The sequence below is a fragment of the Cryptosporidium parvum genome, chromosome 2 (genome assembly GCF_000165345.1).
Source record: "Cryptosporidium parvum Iowa II chromosome 2, whole genome shotgun sequence".
Taxonomy (NCBI): Eukaryota; Apicomplexa; class Conoidasida; order Eucoccidiorida; family Cryptosporidiidae; genus Cryptosporidium; species Cryptosporidium parvum.
In genome coordinates this window covers 427,028-444,959 of record NC_006981.1, presented here as the reverse complement: position 1 = coordinate 444,959, position 17,932 = coordinate 427,028, and the positions used below count along the sequence as shown (strand labels likewise).

General features: G+C 31.0%; 7 protein-coding genes across 7 annotated transcripts; 6 read left to right on the top strand and 1 right to left on the bottom strand.

Moving 5' to 3' along the window:
• Positions 1-410: 410 nt before the first annotated feature.
• cgd2_2190 (DHHC family palmitoyl transferase fused to a KOW domain, signal peptide) lies at positions 411-1,652 on the top strand (the record flags this gene model as incomplete). The annotated part of the gene is made up of 1 exon (XM_626424.1): positions 411-1,652. A coding segment is annotated over one exon (1,242 nt), but the record flags the coding sequence as incomplete, so codon positions are not given.
• Positions 1,653-1,839: 187 nt separating this feature from the next.
• cgd2_2180 (hypothetical protein) lies at positions 1,840-2,190 on the top strand (the record flags this gene model as incomplete). The annotated part of the gene is made up of 1 exon (XM_626423.1): positions 1,840-2,190. The coding sequence occupies one exon, from the start codon at positions 1,840-1,842 to the stop codon at positions 2,188-2,190; it is 351 nt and encodes a 116-aa protein (XP_626423.1).
• Positions 2,191-2,400: 210 nt separating this feature from the next.
• On the top strand, positions 2,401-4,089 carry cgd2_2170 (Ynr053p-like, Yjeq GTpase; the record flags this gene model as incomplete). Its single annotated transcript, XM_626422.1, has 1 exon — positions 2,401-4,089. One exon carries the CDS (start codon positions 2,401-2,403, stop codon positions 4,087-4,089), a length of 1,689 nt encoding a protein of 562 aa, XP_626422.1.
• A 143-nt stretch (positions 4,090-4,232) lies between these two features.
• cgd2_2160 (signal peptide plus transmembrane domain or GPI anchor) lies at positions 4,233-7,112 on the top strand (the record flags this gene model as incomplete). Its single annotated transcript, XM_626421.1, has 1 exon — positions 4,233-7,112. The coding sequence occupies one exon, from the start codon at positions 4,233-4,235 to the stop codon at positions 7,110-7,112; it is 2,880 nt and encodes a 959-aa protein (XP_626421.1).
• Positions 7,113-7,172: 60 nt separating this feature from the next.
• Positions 7,173-7,580, top strand: cgd2_2150 (hypothetical protein; the record flags this gene model as incomplete). Its single annotated transcript, XM_626420.1, has 1 exon — positions 7,173-7,580. The coding sequence occupies one exon, from the start codon at positions 7,173-7,175 to the stop codon at positions 7,578-7,580; it is 408 nt and encodes a 135-aa protein (XP_626420.1).
• Positions 7,581-7,614: 34 nt separating this feature from the next.
• Positions 7,615-13,071, bottom strand: cgd2_2140 (hypothetical protein with 14 transmembrane domains; the record flags this gene model as incomplete). The annotated part of the gene is made up of 1 exon (XM_626419.1): positions 7,615-13,071. One exon carries the CDS (start codon positions 13,069-13,071, stop codon positions 7,615-7,617), a length of 5,457 nt encoding a protein of 1,818 aa, XP_626419.1.
• A 577-nt stretch (positions 13,072-13,648) lies between these two features.
• On the top strand, positions 13,649-17,929 carry cgd2_2130 (pyrophosphate-dependent phosphofructokinase; the record flags this gene model as incomplete). Its single annotated transcript, XM_626418.1, has 1 exon — positions 13,649-17,929. The coding sequence occupies one exon, from the start codon at positions 13,649-13,651 to the stop codon at positions 17,927-17,929; it is 4,281 nt and encodes a 1,426-aa protein (XP_626418.1).
• Positions 17,930-17,932: the final 3 nt, after the last annotated feature.

Below are 17,932 nucleotides of genomic sequence, written 5' to 3'. Positions count from 1 at the left end.
AGAATTCAATCTTATCGGTTAAGCATAGGCAGTTTTTGAGCCACTTGGGAGTTTCGTATATATTCTACTATTAATAATTTACGGATTTGTTGTTATAAACTTGCATTCTGAACTTTGATCTGCTAGAGTTTGCGATGCATTCAAGCACAAACTTCCGTACTTGGATCTTTATTTGAAATAGAATATTAACTTAATCGCCTTAGGTATTTTAATAATTCTTTTTGTTATTCAAATGAATTTTTAATATTCTCTTTGTTTCTATTTGTATTCTTCTTCAGATGTGTTGTTGGACAATGATGGCGGCGAACGTGACGATGTTTTATGTTGTTCTTTAAGGCGGTCAAGCTATACTTGAATGCAAGTAAATTGTTCAAGTTAGTTAATTTCGATCCTTAAAGGTTCTGAAATAACTTTTAGATTTATATGGAAACAATTATAATGGAATGATGAACATTTTCTCAAGACCAAATTGGTTTGTTTACGATATTTGCGGGATATTGTGCATGATTCTTACAGAACTCCTACTATTATATTCAGCTTTGATATTAAATTTCTTTTTCATAAAGAAATTTCTTGATTCAGGAGAACGGATTTTATTTATATTTAATTTAATACTTTGTAACTCTATATATATAATTTGTTCATTTTGTCATCTATCATGTACCACAACTGATCCCGGAGTGATGCCAAACAATGGTGATAAAGGCGAGATTTTATTACCTATTGAACTTCAGACTCAAACTGTTTCTATTCGCTCATGCGCGAAATGTAATAATCTAAAACCTCCAAGGACGCACCATTGTTCGGTTTGCAAAAGGTGCATATTTAAAATGGACCACCACTGTCCCTGGATTAATAATTGTGTTGGAATAAATAATCAAAAACATTTTTTGCTATTTTTGGCTTATGTGTTCCTTTTTTGTGCTTATTCGCTAATACTTATTTGCCTTCGTTTTTATAAATGCATCTCATATCCTTTACCAAATCCAAGCGATATTAATGACTCTTATTTAGATTTTCAGCTTTTAAGCTCTACAACTGAATTATTAAATTTTAACCAAAAAGCCAATGAAACGCCCTACTATGACTGCACCATCACTCCAATATCGTTTATACTCGGTTTTAGTGTGATTATTGAGGGCTTGATATTTGGAATTTTCTGTATAGCAATGTTTGTTGATCAAGTCGTTTGTATCATCAATAATACAACTGGAATTGAACATTTAAAACAAGAATACTTATATAGTAAAAAAAAAAGTGCATATTCCTTATTTATTCAGGTTTTTGGCTCGAAGTTTTCGTGGAGATGGTTTTTACCTACTATGACAAGGCCACCATTTACAACTAGTAACTTTGATATATCCAAATTTCTTGACTTTGAGTTTGGAGACCTTATCATTGACCCTGAAGCTGGATTTGATTGTGATCAATCAAAGCGAGACATACAAAGCGACGATAGCTCAATTTTGTTAAAAAGGATGAAATCAAACAGAATAAGTTGTTGTTTCATTTGTGAGGGAATTGATTCATCAAATATGTCGATTCCCAATGTTTCAGAAGATTTCTCTATTTTTGAAAATGAAGTAAGAAGAAAAGGTGGCACAAGCAACCCTAGTTTTAAAGAAATTCTAATGGATGATTTACACAGATGATATTAATACTTTAAAAAATAAATTATTAAAATATTAATTTATTGATTTTTAATAAAAATATGTAAGTGCGTTCTTGTACGTAGATATATATATTTATAATTGTGTATTTTTTTTTTTTTTTTTTTTTGCATGCGCTCTGCAACGCTTTGTTATTTTATTAGCTCTTCTCGAAATTTATTCAAGGCATATGGGTAATGAGCAATCAAAAACGAATTATTCTAAAGAAATCAACACCGAAGTTGAAAATAACAAAAGCAAGATCAAATCAAATATTTCAATAGGACTAAAAAATTCAGTAAAAAAGAATTCAAGTATCAGGAAAACTAGCTCATCAGAATTGGATGAATGCAGCGATAACGAGAGCTTTAGTTTAATAGTAAAACACAAAACTCAAAATTCAAACATGAAAAAAGGATTTATTAACTCAACTAGTAATTCGAAAAATGGAAATAATGATCTAGATTGGGATACAATCATACATATTATTGATACTGATGTGATCGAAGGAATGGTAATTATTGAAGATTCAAATGAATAACACTATTTCAGTAAATTTGTCTCAATTAGTTAGATTATTTTTGAAAGAATATGTATTACTCCCTTTTATAATGTCATGAATGTTCATATTGTAATTCACTTTTGAATGTATAGGCGCCTTTTCCAAATATTTTAATAATTAATCGACAGCGGTCATGTTTGACAAAAAGATTCAGCGATTCAATAGTAGAAATATTAAGTTAACTATAAAATGACAAAAAAAACTAAAAGGCTAAGTTCAGGTATTGAGCGTGTAAAATCCATACGCTCTCTTAAAAAATCAAAAAATACAGTTTCAATTTCAAAAAGCTCAGCGTCCACCAATCCAGATAGAAAGTTAGGAGAAAACAAGAAAAATGGTTTTTACAGAACTAAAAATACAATAAATAGGCTAAATATGTACAATGAAAGGGGAAAATTATCAAATAATGATCGGCCTTCAGGAACTATGGTCAGAATCGAGCCAGATAGAAAATGGTTTGGAAATACAAGAGTAATCACTCAAAATAAATTAGAAACATTTCGCGAGGAAATCTCCAATGCATCATCAGATCCATTTTCTGTCGTTTTAAAAAGATCTAAACTTCCAACTTCTCTTTTGAACAATAATTCTCGTCCAGAGAAATTTACTCGTGAGAAAATTAACTTATTAAATGTAGAGCCTTATAATCGTACTTTTGGCCAAGGGCATGAAAGAAGAAAAAAACCTAAAATTATCTTTCAATTTGATAACTTGAGTGAATTAGCTAGTAATATAGAACAAACTCATAACAATTATAGCCAAGAGCAGCCCAATAGTTTTGAAACTAATGATTTTTACCTTGAAAAAACAGAAAGAAAAGGTGAATTTGAAGGTTTCGACCTATTAAATGACGATTCAGTGTTAAGAAAAGGAACTTCAAGGAGAATCTGGCAAGAACTATACAAGGTTATTGATAGTTCTGATATAATTATTCATGTTTTGGATTCAAGGGATCCTGAAGGTACAAGGTGTAAATATTTAGAGGAATATATATCTAAAGAATATCAAAACAAGCATATTTTGTTTGTATTAAATAAGGTTGATTTAATTCCTAAATGGGTGGCTACTAAGTGGATTTCTTTTTATGGATCTATTAGACCAACTATTGCATTTCATTCAAGTATTACAAATTCATTTGGAAAAAGAACTTTATTTCATGTTTTGAGGCAATATGCATCCTTATTAAGTGATAAAAAACATGTTAGTGTTGGCTTTATTGGCTATCCAAACGTAGGAAAATCTAGCATAATCAATACTTTAAGAGGGAGTAAAGTTTGTAGTGTTGCTCCCATTGCAGGAGAAACAAAGATCTGGCAGTATATTCACTTGACTCACAGAATATATCTAATTGATTGCCCTGGTATTGTTCCACCAGAAAATGCATCAAGTTATAATGTGGTACTGAGAGGAGCGGTCAGACCTGAAAAGCTTTCTGACCCATGCATTTATATAAAACAATTATTAAATATTGTTAAAGAAAGGCATATAAAAGAAAAATATAATCTAAAAAGTACAGATAATTGGAAAAATTCCGATGAATTTTTAACTCTTGTAGGTAAAAGATTAGGGAAGGTTTTACGTGGAGGAGAAATAGACTTAATTACAACTGCAAAGATTATACTTAATGATTGGATTGTTGGGAAAATACCATATTTTATTCCTCCTCCACAAAGTTCCTCTGAATTTGCAATTCAAGAATCTACCGATGAAAATATGATCAAGTTTAAGGCACAAGATATTGAGAGAATTAATAAATGTAAGGAATTTGAGTATAATAATGAAAATATGAACTTCATAGATGAAAAACCTTTAAAACAAAAAGCTATCTGTAGCAAACAATTGAATAAGTGGGATGATGTGGTTTGCCAGTTTGACTAGTTTAATCCCGCTGCCCCCCAAAAGGTTACCAAAAACTGTATAAATTAATTTATCACGATAGATGTATCTAAATTTTAGAATATTCATATTTTGGAAATAATATTTTGTTTTTATCACAAATTTTAGTTTTAACTCGTAACCAAATGTTTTGTCTTCGAATTACCTTTCTTTTAATAGCTACTTTATTTTGCAATTTTTTTGAAAGGATAAATTCGACAAAGAGAATTAGTAAAGTTGGAATTGACTCAATTTATTCAGTTATTGACCATTCGGAAAATAATCTGTTTTTTTTTGAAAATGGAAGAGTGATATCTACGAAAAACTCCGATATTCTAGGAAATATTCAAGAATACTCTCCTCAAGATCAGCTTATCGATTTTATCAAAATTGGGAACGAATCATTTATTATTCTTGTAAAACAATTTAATAGCAGAGCAGTATTAAGAAAAATAAAGGTTAACAACCTTGGAAAAATTAATCTAAATTGGGACTTGGAATTGGATGTCTCAATTTCAAAGTTTACAAGAAAATTATTCTATTTGCCTGGTAAACTTCTCCTAACAATAGGCAATCACTACTTCGTTATTGACGAGTCAAATGGTCGTATACTTGAACGATTTTCATTAAGTACCCACAAAATCTTCCTATTTTTCCACACTGATGAAATGAACAAACAATTAACTATTGTTTATAATGAATTGAAAAATGAAATCGAAATTTATGATTTTATCCCACTCGATAAGAATCTTAATGAGTACCCTAGACGCGAAATAAAAATAGACCCTGAAAAAAAAATTCTTTATAACTCTGGGATAATAACATTAAATGGTAAAAGTCGAATAATGAATTTATTGTTCACAATTAACGAAAGTATCGGACTATTTACTTATAATATTGACGAGAATAATAAAAATTACTTTTATTCAAAAGTTAATATGTCTTCATTTAATAATATTTGCAGTTCAATTTTGGAGGAATTAACTCTAAGACAGGTCAAAAATTCTGAAATGGGTATCACATTAACAAAGAAAAAATATAATAAAGGATATCAAATTTTCCATATATTTGAATCTAATCCAAGTTATATACTTGAATCATTTTCCTCAATTAATGATAATGTTCAAAGTTCTAATGCAATGATTATTCAAGACGAAGAAAATGACTCTAGGTTTATAGTAATAATAAGTTACAATGATCTTACAAATATTTTAAGTATTACAACTATCTTCAATTATTTTACCTCCATTAGAGACAACAAAATTTTTAGATACAATTTAAAGATTGAATATTTCAATAAAAACAATAAAATGGTGCATGGCCCAATCGTAAACTTAATATATTCTACTAATATGGGCTTATTATTACAGTGGGATGACTCACTTTTAGTCTCAATTTCGTTAAATTGTGATGGGACAACCTTAAAATGCTTTAGTCCAAAAATAAATGGCATATATGAAGGCGTAATTTCAACTAGTGCAGACCCTGACTATTATAAAAATAATATTTTGTTTTATCTTAATCGAGGAAATCACACTTATAATTTAGGTAATACTATTAATTACGAAAATTCAAGTTTTATTAACGGAGCACATTTATACAATTACTCGAACTATTCAAAAACTAATTTAAATATGATGATATTCGGGACTATTATGTTTACGATAAATAAGTATTTTTCAGTTTTTGCCTATAATATTGATAACCACCAGATAATTTGGAGAAATGATAGTTTAAGACAAAAGGATCATCTTAAGCTATATAAAAAAAAGCTATTTGTTTTGAGAAAGATATTGCCTGAATTGGTTATTGTTGATCAATCCAGTATTTTAAGAATAGAAATTCTTTCTGGGAAAACTATTTCAATTGAAAGTTATATTGAGTCATCAAAATTGATAGTTTCTACCCCTCCCTTTACCTCAAATAAGCAAAATATTAACCCACTGCTAATATTGTTAGACAAACATAATAAAACAAAATTTTTGGGCTTAGACAACAAAACTGTAAATATCAAAGATCAATCTTATTTTTATTTTACAAATGAATCTAACATAATTAAATGTTATAAAATGATCTCTGGGTATGATTCAGAAGTGCATTGGCAATATGTATTTGATCTTGACGAAGCAATTTCAGTTTATTCTACACCTGAGTGCAGCTATTGCAAAAGTTTTCCAGTAATTGTTGATGAAAAATATAATATTATTAATAGATTTGACTATCCGTATTTGCTAGGCGTTATTACGAGTAAAAAGAAAGTTCTCTTGTTTAATCAAATTAATGGAAATTTAATATATTCATCTTTTTTGCCTAAAATGTTTGAACCTCCATTTACACTTGAAATTTTTCAAAATATCATTTTGATTACGTCATTTCATTCAAATTACAAAGTACCGGTTATTTTAATTCTTGAATTATTTCAATTCATTAAAGATGAAACTTCTACGGGTATTAATATGCTAGACAAATTTATATTCCTGGTTTCCAGCAAAAAAAATGTAAAAGAGTCAAAAATATACTCTGAAAAGCATGTTCATGTCCAAGAAACCACATTCTTGTACAACTATGAACTACCAATTGATTACTCATTATTAAGTAAAACATCAGAATCATTAGCTTCCAAAATAATACTCTTTGGGAGTGAGAAAAGCAACGTATTTGAATGCATCCCAGAGAGATTATTCTCTACATTAAGACCTAACAAAAGTAAAAAGAAAAACTTGATCCATAACAGTAATCTACCTTTCTACCAATCCATTCTATCAGAAAGAATTAAATTTTCAACGAAATTCAACAGCAAAAAAATATTTTCATTCCCACATGAAACATATGAATCAAAAAGTAAATTACTTTCAGTTGGATTTAATTCCCTAGAGGTATTTGAAATATATCCAAATACATCATTCGATCTTTTACCTTATGATTTCAATTATTATAATATAATCAATACGGTATTTTTAATACTAACTATCACAGCTATTTCCATTTATTTCTCAAAGAGAAATCAGCTAAAAAAGTGGATTTGATGGTGCCAAAAAATAAAAATTTTATTTTAATCGAGCGCTAACAAATCCGATTAATAAAAAATGGAAACTCTTAGGAATGCCACATGCGTTCCTCATATCTCAGGAAAACTCATTTTCGGCTACAGTTCAAATTTACGCTCCTTGAATGAGTGTGAGAGCAAATGGAACATGCTTTGCGACGTTGAAAAATCCAGGTTTATTAAAATTTCTAAAATGATTCGAGATGATATTTTAATTGGTTTAACTCCACTTCAGAACTGGAACAATTCCCGATGTTCAAGATATTCACAGAATACATTATTTTATTTTATGAATTATCCGTCTCAAATATTTCTTTTTCCTCATCTCGCAGAAAACCAAATACTCGTCAAATGCGGAAAAAAATTTAATTTAATAAAGAAAGAAAAACTTATTTTTGAAATAATCGACAAATCCCTAGAAAAATTAACGAAATATGAATATTCTTAATTTTATTAAATATCTTTCAAATTTCCAGTATTTATTAGTCTCTTTTCCAAATATTCTTGACTTTGCTATCGTCTTTGTCGCTTTTATCGATGTAATTAATTATACTTTTTTTTGTGTTATTATTTGCAGAGACCCTATTTCTATTTGTTTCATCAAGATCTTTGCGTTCATCTGAATCTTCGTTGGAATATTCATCGCTACTGACAATATCGTTAATTTTGGAATTTTCAAATAATGTTTTGGCATATGAATTACCGTATTCAAACAAGAAATTAGTTGAGAATTTTTCTTTTTCTTTTTGAAGAGTATAGTTTGCAGCGACGCTTGATGTTTTTTGTTTAACAGTTTCTTTTTCTTGCCCTAAAACTCTGTTACTTTCATCCAAATGTTCGATTTCATCATTAATACTCATTAATCGCTGTAAAAGTCGATCAATATAGTGTTGAGACTCTCTATTTCCTCTTGATATATCTTTTTTAACATCTTCAATTTTCATCAATTCTTGTCTTATCATTGAAAGTTTACATCTCAAAAACTCAATCTTCACTAAATGTTCTTGAATTAACAATAATTGGAGTGATATATTACCTAAATAATCTCTTATTTCCTGTATTCCCTGCTGGTCTTTGTTGACAAGCTCTGCAATATTTAGTTTATAATGAATTATTTCATTAAAAAGCTCCGGTATTAATTTTGCAAAGATCCAGTCAGGATTCCCTTCCGTTAAATTTACTTCTGTTTCATTTTGCTCTTCAATTGTGTTACCTTTCATTAAATTCATATCAAATTTTTTAAATTTTCCTAATTTTTTATAAAGTGCCTTGATAAAAAATTTCATTCTTAATGAGATGCAATCATTTGTGAATACTGGAATTGATGGTCTTGTAACTGCAACATTATTTAACTTTGAAAGTAGAGTATCCTGTGAAATTTGCAAGTTCTTAGATGCAACTGAACGCATATAAAAAATTATGGAAGCAGGAATTAATGCCTTTAAAATAAAATTAAAGGTAAAAAACGTTAATAAATAATATAATGGCTTCCAAATAAATGTAATAATATTTGATTTAAATCTAATTGATATATCTGGAGTAATTGACGTCATCATTACTTGCTTTACACTGTTATAATTAAAAATCATTAATAGGGAGCTTATTACTGAATAGTAATATGAAAAATATGTTGCCTCCTGATAGCCTAATATCGAATATCCTGTCAAAGAAAAAATCAGAATAATTGAAGCAACAACACAAAAAATAGGAAAAAGTGCGTAATTTGCATCATTCCAGCTAAAACCTCTTTGGGATGTTGTATCCATGAATGTAAACACTGAGAGGGATTCGAATGAATTTCCAGTTAGTTTCTTCCCAGTTTTTTCCATGTAACGCCTCATCTTTAATATTTTTGCACGACGATGACGATCAACAAGTAAGCTGGAGTATATAAAAATAATGGATAAATATGTGATAATAAGAAAAACTCCGATTATTTCAAACATCTCAAAGTATCCGCTTATTTCTTGTATGTTATTTATTGTTTCAAATAAATTACTGAAGGAAAACACGTTGTCGTTATAAAAACCTGAACTAGAACCGATCATATTTAGTTTCGAATTGATATCATTCAAGTTTGATATTTCTATCTCCCAGGGCAATGGATCTCCATGTGATGAAGCAATCGAATTAAAACCACCCTCAATATCAATTGAATTAATGTTAATCGAAATTTTTGTGGATATTATTAAAATATAATATGCGATTGAAGAAAAAAATAATACGAAAAATGCAATTAACATTATTACAATAATTAAAATGTTAAAATTACTTAGCTTGTACAAACTTAATATATCTTCATCGTATAATTCTTCCTCAACTATTTGCTTGGAATCAGTGATTTCCTCTTTAATTTCTTTGTTCTGTTTCTTGTGTGCTAACTTTTTTTTCCTAAATTCTAAAACATTTTTTTTTTCATTTAAGTGTACATTTCCAAATGTTTCTAGTTTTTGTTTTTTGATTGTTGTTTGCTCGTTTTCTATTTCTTTTCTACCGATTTTTCTTGCAATTTTTCTGATTCCAAGTTTTCGAATTTTCTTTTTTTTTTGTATTTCACTTTCACTTTCTGATTCTGAAATATCCATTTTATAATTTATTTGATTCATTAGTCTTTTTCTTAATAATCTTTTTCTATAAAAATTGTAAATGACCAATATAAGGAATATTAGGAAAATAAAACACTGTATCCCAATCAGAACAAATGAAAAAACCCAGATTCCTGAATTTGAATTCGAGTCTTTGACTTGGTTTTCACTTCCATTTTCATTTCCATCAACATCTTCTGAAATTTCTTGATTTTTTGAATCAATATAAATCCCATTTTGATCAAGAGTTTGTTTGATCCATTCATGTTTCACAAAATCAAAAGAATATTCAATTTCAATTTTCCCAGTACGTAGAAGTTCAAATTTTAACTTTATCAATGAAACAGAATTTTGATTTGGAATAATAATCGGGAAGTAAATTTCTAGAGTATCCATACTATAATCAAACAAACCATCAAAAGGAATGTTAAAGTCTTCATTTGAAGCAAACGAATCTAATGAAGTGATTAAGTCGACATTTACATCGCTTCCAGTAGAAAGAGAATAAGACCTTATAACCCAAAATAAGTTTCCTTCATCATTCCCATGTAAAGATTTATTAAACTGTTCGGAAATTTCTGATTCTTTACCTGCATATAAAAAAAATATTCTATCTACTCCTGAGCTTGATAGAGTTGACTCCATATGAGAACTCTTTTCCGCAGAAGTAGTTAACTCTCTACTGAATATTCCCTGATTAAAATTCACTAATTTAAGAATACGTGCGAATATATTTCTGATTTTTTGAATTTGGGTCTTTGGAACAGATAATGAAGTTGGGACATTATTTACTGACAATGGATTGAAATTTGAAATGTCTTTAATGCTTAATGAGCTTTTTGATCTAGAGATTGTACTTAAATATAATCCAGACGAAATTGGATTAGAATTGCATTTAACGGGACTAAAATGTTGTTTAAATAATAACATTGGGTTAACTGTTGAATAGAGTGTTGGATGGCCAAGATCTATCAAAAAATTCTTTTTTTCTGAAATCTGAGTATTTTTTGTTTTTATCAACGGAATAAAAATTTTTTGAATCCATGAATTTAGGTGACTTAATGAAGTAATATTTGTGAGCCTGTATGACTGATATAGCCCGTAGAGAAGTTCTCCTGGAATTTTAGATAACTGGTTTTTGTCATATAAGAAATTGAGATTTTCATCTTTTTTAGAACAATCTTTAAACATGTATGGGAAGAAATCCAAAGTTGGATCAAATGTATAGAATGATCTTGCTCTAAAAGGCGAATCGAGAATCTTCCAAATAACTTCGCCTGTTTCAGTATGAAGCTGGTAGTTTGCTATATTAATAATCCATAGTATAGAAACTATGGAAAATAGTACAATTAAGAAAAAAAGATGGTATGGAATATATTCAAGCTTTGGAGGCAACTCAAAAAATTTTTTAAACTGTTTCTTTTTTTGTTGTATCACTTGATTTATGCCTTTTTCGTCCATTTTATTAGTTTTGTTTACCCCTTGGTTCAAAATGATTTCTTTTGCAAAACTGTTACTTTCTTGTTGGTGTTGTGCCTCAATCTCATTTTGTATATCATGATTTATTTTTATGGCCTTGTCATTCGATTGAGACGAAAATGACCAGACTTTTTTTGATTGCCAGAATGTTGAAAGAAAAAAAATTTGTTGAATCCAAGCACTAAGAGTCGTTTTGATCGTGTAAATATTATCTGTGTTTTGTTTTAAAGATTGAAGAATTTCAACTTCATTGTAAATAAACATTATGGTGGCAGTTGATAGTGGAATTAATAGGAGGTATAAAGTTAGAATCCCCAATACGATTGATAAAAAAATAACTGTTGGAACTTTATAGATTGTCTCTTCGGTAGTTTCCTCCTGCAGGCTAATAGAAATTGGTGCAAGCATAATAGAAAAAATTGAGGTACTTATAGACTCTTTAATTCCTTTAATATTTGGTGAATACTTGTCAATATGTAAATAAATAATAATTCCAAGTGCCAATGTCAAAATAATTAGGTTGATAAGAAAAAATATTCCAATAATTTTTCTAAAAAATAACATTATTGTCTTTAGCGGAACGTTAACTTGAGAAAAAAGAGATGAAAAAATCTGAAAGATCCTAAACAGCATTAAAAGTGATGCAATACATGCAATTACGGTTCCAGTAAATTTTATAATTGAAGCAATTTTAATTGTATAGATAATGGAATTTAATAGTGGCATTTCGGATGATTGGTTTAAATTGATCTTTTCTGCTGCTTGGTTACTTTGCTCTAAAATATTTTTTAGGGATTGGTTTGGAAGTAGTTGTACTAAAACTGCGGATGAAATCCATAATAAAATTACAGAAAAGTGAGAAATTCGAATTGCAATAGAAAGCGACCTTTCTTTAAAGTAATTTGACCAAGATTCAATCCCCAAACCGTTTCTTTCAGACTCTTTGGATGAATAACTTGGGGACCCTGATGCACTAGAAATGAGCAGTATAATTCCTGATATCAAATGAAGAATAAAAACAACACAATATGTAAAAAAAAGCGCAGATTTAGTTATCTGAGTAATATTTATATTACAACTTCCATCGCATGGAAACCCAATATATTTTTTGATAGGCGAAGCGCTTTGAGATAATACATCAACGATAAATGTACCGAAGATAGAAAGATTGAACGAAAATGATACAACGCTGTATGTGTCAATATTTCCATTATAAAATAATAGTTCTGCTGTATAGGAAATTATATCTGTTTTATTAAATAACTTTGGTAATACTGGCAATTCAGGATTGGATTCGATTTCTTGAATAACGTAATCCTTAGAAGAATCAAAAAAAGCTTCCATGTATTTATATGGAGAAGCAATCCTTGAAACTAAGTTTAATTTGGTTTTTTTACAATTACTTTGGCTGAGAACCTTGACAACACCATAGTCTGAAGGAATATATTGATTTTCTACTGCATTACTGATATATTCTCCGACACATTTTGTTAGAGAGGCTCCAATAATTTGGTTTTGATCTGCAATATGACCATTTAAAAGTGGTGGGCCCAAAACATAATATATCCAATTTTGAATATCTCCATTTGTCTGAATATTATATAGCATAGAATTTTTAGGTGTTGATAAGTCAGGGTTCCAATTTGCAGATTTTAGTACATTCTGAATACTATATATTGACGAATATTCTTCATTAGGCTGAATTACTTTAGTAATGACAATCATAAAAATAATTAAATAAAATATATATCCTATTCCAACAAAAAGCTGGTATGTTGGACCCAATTTGTCTTTCTTAGATTCATTAGAAAAAATTGATCTTATTGATGCAAGAATAGGTGGCGATCCAATTACTTCTTGGCGTTGGAAATACATGATCTAAAAGCCTAATATTTACATGTAATGTAATATCTAGATGGCGCAAATTTGCCCTCTAAAAAAAAAAAAATTTTAGAATAAGATAGTTCATTAAATTACACATTTAATAAGCTATTCAAGATCAAATTTGGCATAGGGGTATACATTTTTCAAATATAACGATAATATTAAAAAATGGGAACCAAAAATAATTTTTAACATAGAAAAATGTAATTTACTTCAACTGAAGATAAATATAATTGAATTAATAGCAAGCATATATTGTCAATTAAAAGATTAATCATATATTTTAGAAAAATAATTTCTGAGTAGGCTTTAAAAACATAAAAAAGTTTAATAGGAATTCAATTCATTGGCGGGAGATTATCCTGATGCATATGTTTCAATATGAGTGACGATATAAATTAATAGGGTTTGTGTGTAATTAGTATCATTTCTTTGTGTTTATTTTTATTAAAATCAAATCTAAGTAACAAAATTAAATATTGGTTGTTTATTTTACCATAATCGGTATTACAGCCAGAAGCTCTAATACTCATTTTTTAAAATATATTATATATATTTTGTTAATTCAATGTTTTTGAATGGAGAAATGAACAGAAGCCAAAGAAATGCTATTCGCCGGCTTAGAAGTTTGGCTGTAATACTTGAAGACACTCATATCGATAAAGAACGTAGTATTCCATTAATTTCTAAAGCGATAACGTCTCAAAAGCATATTCGTAGAAGAGATTCAATAGAACGTAATATTGCAACTAGGTTAGACTCATTTAAATTGTCAATGGGTGGAAAACCTCATTTGCACTCAGCAGATCTCTTTGAAAACTTTAGTCCCGTGCAATTAGAAAGACAAAAATGGGTGCCAACATTGCCATATTCCTTATCTTCAAACTGCATAAAAATAAAAGAGATTGAAATTCCTGACTTGATCCAAAAAGATGAGAATAAACTCAAAGAATTGTTACCGAACACATTTGGGAGACCATGCATTGAAATAACTCGAGATGAATCAAAGAACTCGGAGAATTCAGACCATGCTCTTAGAGTTGGAATTGTATTATCAGGTGGTCCTGCACCTGGCGGACATAATGTCATTTGCGGTGTATATGATTTTATTAAGAATCATCACCCTGATAGCCAGCTATTCGGATTTTTAGGTGGGTTAGATGGTCTTTTCAAATCAACTTATAAGGTTATTTCAGATGAATTAATGGATCGATTTAGAAACCAAGGAGGTTTTGATATGCTTTGGTCTGGTAGAGGGAGAATTAATGGAGAGCAAGATTTGGAAAGAGTTGAAAAAGTTTGCGAGCAGCTTCAATTACATGGATTAATTGTTATTGGAGGTGATGGCTCAAATTCAAATGCTGCGTTGATCGCGGATTACATGGCAAAGAAAAACAAAAATTTTTGTATTGTAGGGGTCCCAAAAACTATTGATGGAGATTTAAAAAACCCTGCTATTGAAGTCTCTTTTGGATTTGATACTGCTGCGAGGACTTACGCTGAGTGCGTAGGTAATCTTTGCTCAGACATTTGTACATCACAAAATGTCTATCACTTCGTAAGAGTTATGGGTAGATCAGCATCGCATTTGGCTCTGGAAGTCGCATTGCAAACAAGACCAAATATTGTTTTCATTGCAGAAGAAGTTGAACAAGAAGGAATAACATTATTTGAAATAGTGAAGAATATTGTAGATTTAATGGAAGAGCGTTCAAAAATGGGCAAAATGTATGGCATAATATTAATACCTGAAGGCTTAATTGAGTTTATCCCAGAAATGAAAATTTTAATTCAAGAATTAAATGAAATCCTTGATAAGTTAAAGTATGAGGGGTCTGAATGCGATCAGGAAGCTTCACCTGACGACTTTGATAAAAAGATATGCAGTTGTCTTTCGGAGTCTTCTGCAAAAATTTGGGAGTACCTTCCAGAAAATATTAGAGAGCAATTGTTACTTGATAGAGAGGCTACTGGCCAAATACAAGTTGCAAAAATAGCAACAGAGAGATTACTTATACTACTTGTTGAAGCAGAGTTACATAGGAGGCATGGAACATCTTTCTATTATGATTTTGAACATGGCCAAACCAAGGAAACAATTTCAGATCAGGTAGAAATTTCAAATAAGTCAAATGGCTCAATACTGATGCCTTTTGGATTTACAATGATGCATCATTATTTGGGTTATGAAGGAAGATGCGCCATGCCATCTAATTTTGATTCTAACTATTGTTACGCACTGGGCCATTGCGCAGGAGCGTTGGTTTATAAAGGTATGAATGGTTACTTGGCAGTTATAAGAGGATTAGAAGGGAATCCTCTTAGTTGGCAAGCATGCGGTATAAGTATTACTAGAATTATGGAAGTTAAAAAATCCAGACAAGACGGTCAGTGCTATGCTGCAGTTACTCGTCAGTTAGTCGATTTGAATGGGCCACTTTTCAAACTATTAAAACAGGTTCGAGATATTTGGAAGTTTCAAGATTTATATAGGGCGCCTGGACCTTTACAATTCGAAGGCCCATGCTCTGAAACTATCCCTTATATTGTAAGAACGCCGGAGTTACAAGATTTATTATGCGGAGAGGATGCCTCAGTTACAGATACTGATATAAATATTGTACAACCAAATAATGGGGGAGGGAAAAGAGGTGTATTTAATAGAATTCAGGGAACCCTCTCCTCTCTCCAACTTTATCGCACAACATATAGACCTCCGTTGCCACTGCTACTTACCCACCTTAAAGCAAGATGTAAACCGACTACTCAATATAATTTATCTGATCCTCTGATAAAAAGACAGATTACAACCTGTTATCCTCATTTATGTAATTCAAATCACTTTTATTGCCAAGAAGCGCAACTTGACATTTCATCTGAAGAGCCCAATGTAGGGTTGAGAATAGGAGTATTGCTTATGTCTAGACAAGCACCTGGAATTGCAAATGTGGTATGGGGACTATACCACCGTCTGAAAATGGTAAGGGGAAGATGTTTGGGCTTTTATGGAGTTAAAGGATTTTTGCAAGGGAAGCATATTACACTTACTGAGAAAGATGTAGATCTTTTGCCAAATCAAGGAGGATCGGAATTAATTGGAAGAACGTATACAGAGTGTTTAGTTTCGAAAGAGAATTTGGAAAAGGCTAGAAAGGTTTGTGAAAGTTTACATTTGGATGGCCTTGTATTGTGTGGCTCTGCATTTGGAATGACCCAGGGCGCAATCTTGGCAGAGTATTTTCTACAAAATAACTGTAATACTAAGGTTGTTGGCGTCCCAGCAACTGCGTCTAACAACTTAGCAAATGATCTAGTAGAGGCATGCGTAGGGTTTGATTCAAGCACTAAATTGTATGCAAGCTTAATTGGAAATGTATTAACGGATGCTGCTTCAATGCCTAAATATTGGCATTTTATTAGATTAATGGGAAGGCAACCTTCAAATGAAGTTCTGGAGTGCGCACTACAGACACATCCAAATGTTGTAATAATTGCTGAAGAATATGGAGCAGCTGATAAAACTCTTGTTCACATCGTAGAAGATGTGGCAGATGTAATATGTAAGAGAGCGGAGTTTGGAAAGAACTTCGGAACTGTACTCATTCCAGATGCATTACTTTCACATTTACCAGATATGAAGATTTTAATTTCTGAAATAAATGAATTACGAAGATTCGCTGAAGAACATTCCGAGATGAAATTATTTATGTCTGAAATGATGAGTTTGGGACACAGCGATCACCCCACATTGTCCGATCACACAAATAGCCAAGAAAAAAGCTCTCGCGTAGATGTGGCTGATAACAAAAGTTCGGCTGCGAATCAGGAACATAGCCCTACAGATAGCTTTGATGGAAGTAAATACTCTTCTAAAATGACTCCCTGGAGTCTCGCATTATTTAAGTCATTACCTAGGTTCATTAGAAGAGAAATACTTTCATTAGATGTTGACTCTGCATTTTCCGCGATAGAGACCGAGGCACTTCTTGTTTTAATGATAAAAAAGGAGCTTAAGAAAAGAAAACAAGATAATAAATATAATGGCAATTTTCAGCCGTTTACACACTTTTTTGGATATCAGGGTAGATCTGCTATGCCATCACAGTTTGATGCAAAGCTAGGGTATGCGCTTGGGCATTTTGCTTCGATAGTTGTTGAGAGCGGACTAACAGGCCATCTTTGTTCTATTAGAGGGTTGTGCGGCGATGTTTCCGATTGGAGAATGACAGCAATACCATTTAATTGCCTAATGAAAATTGTTCCTTCCAACGATGAGACCCATCCTGAACTCCCAAGCAACATTCCTACAATTCCTTCTAGTGAAGTGGATCTGAAAGGTAAAGCATATCGTTGGTTAAAAATCGTTCAGGAACATTGGGCAATGCAAGACCGCTTTTGCAACCCTGGGCCTATACAATTTGATGGGGCTGCTGCAAACTTTTATTTCAGAACACTTCATGAGCAACAATCAGAGTACTATGAGATGCTTAAGCATGTGCAAAATTACGCGGAGTTGGTTAGAGAAACGTGCACATTTGGCGTAAATGAGTCATTTCTGAAAACTGCGTTTGTAACTCTGAACGGCCTACTTAATCTGCGCTATCGTGATGGAAGTCTACTCTCGTCGCTTCCAGATATTGGGCCGATTATACTACAAATGAAATCTAATTCGGGAATGTTAAACAATCCTACAGGTCAAGGCGAAACAATAGAACCAATAGCCAGTGAGCTCTCAAACAAGGCTGCAAGCAATCTCCATACGTCAAAATATATTTCACAAAACAACCTGCACATGGCACAGTCGATCTGTCCTGGAGTAGAAGAGGGGCCATGGAACAAAACTAAATGATTA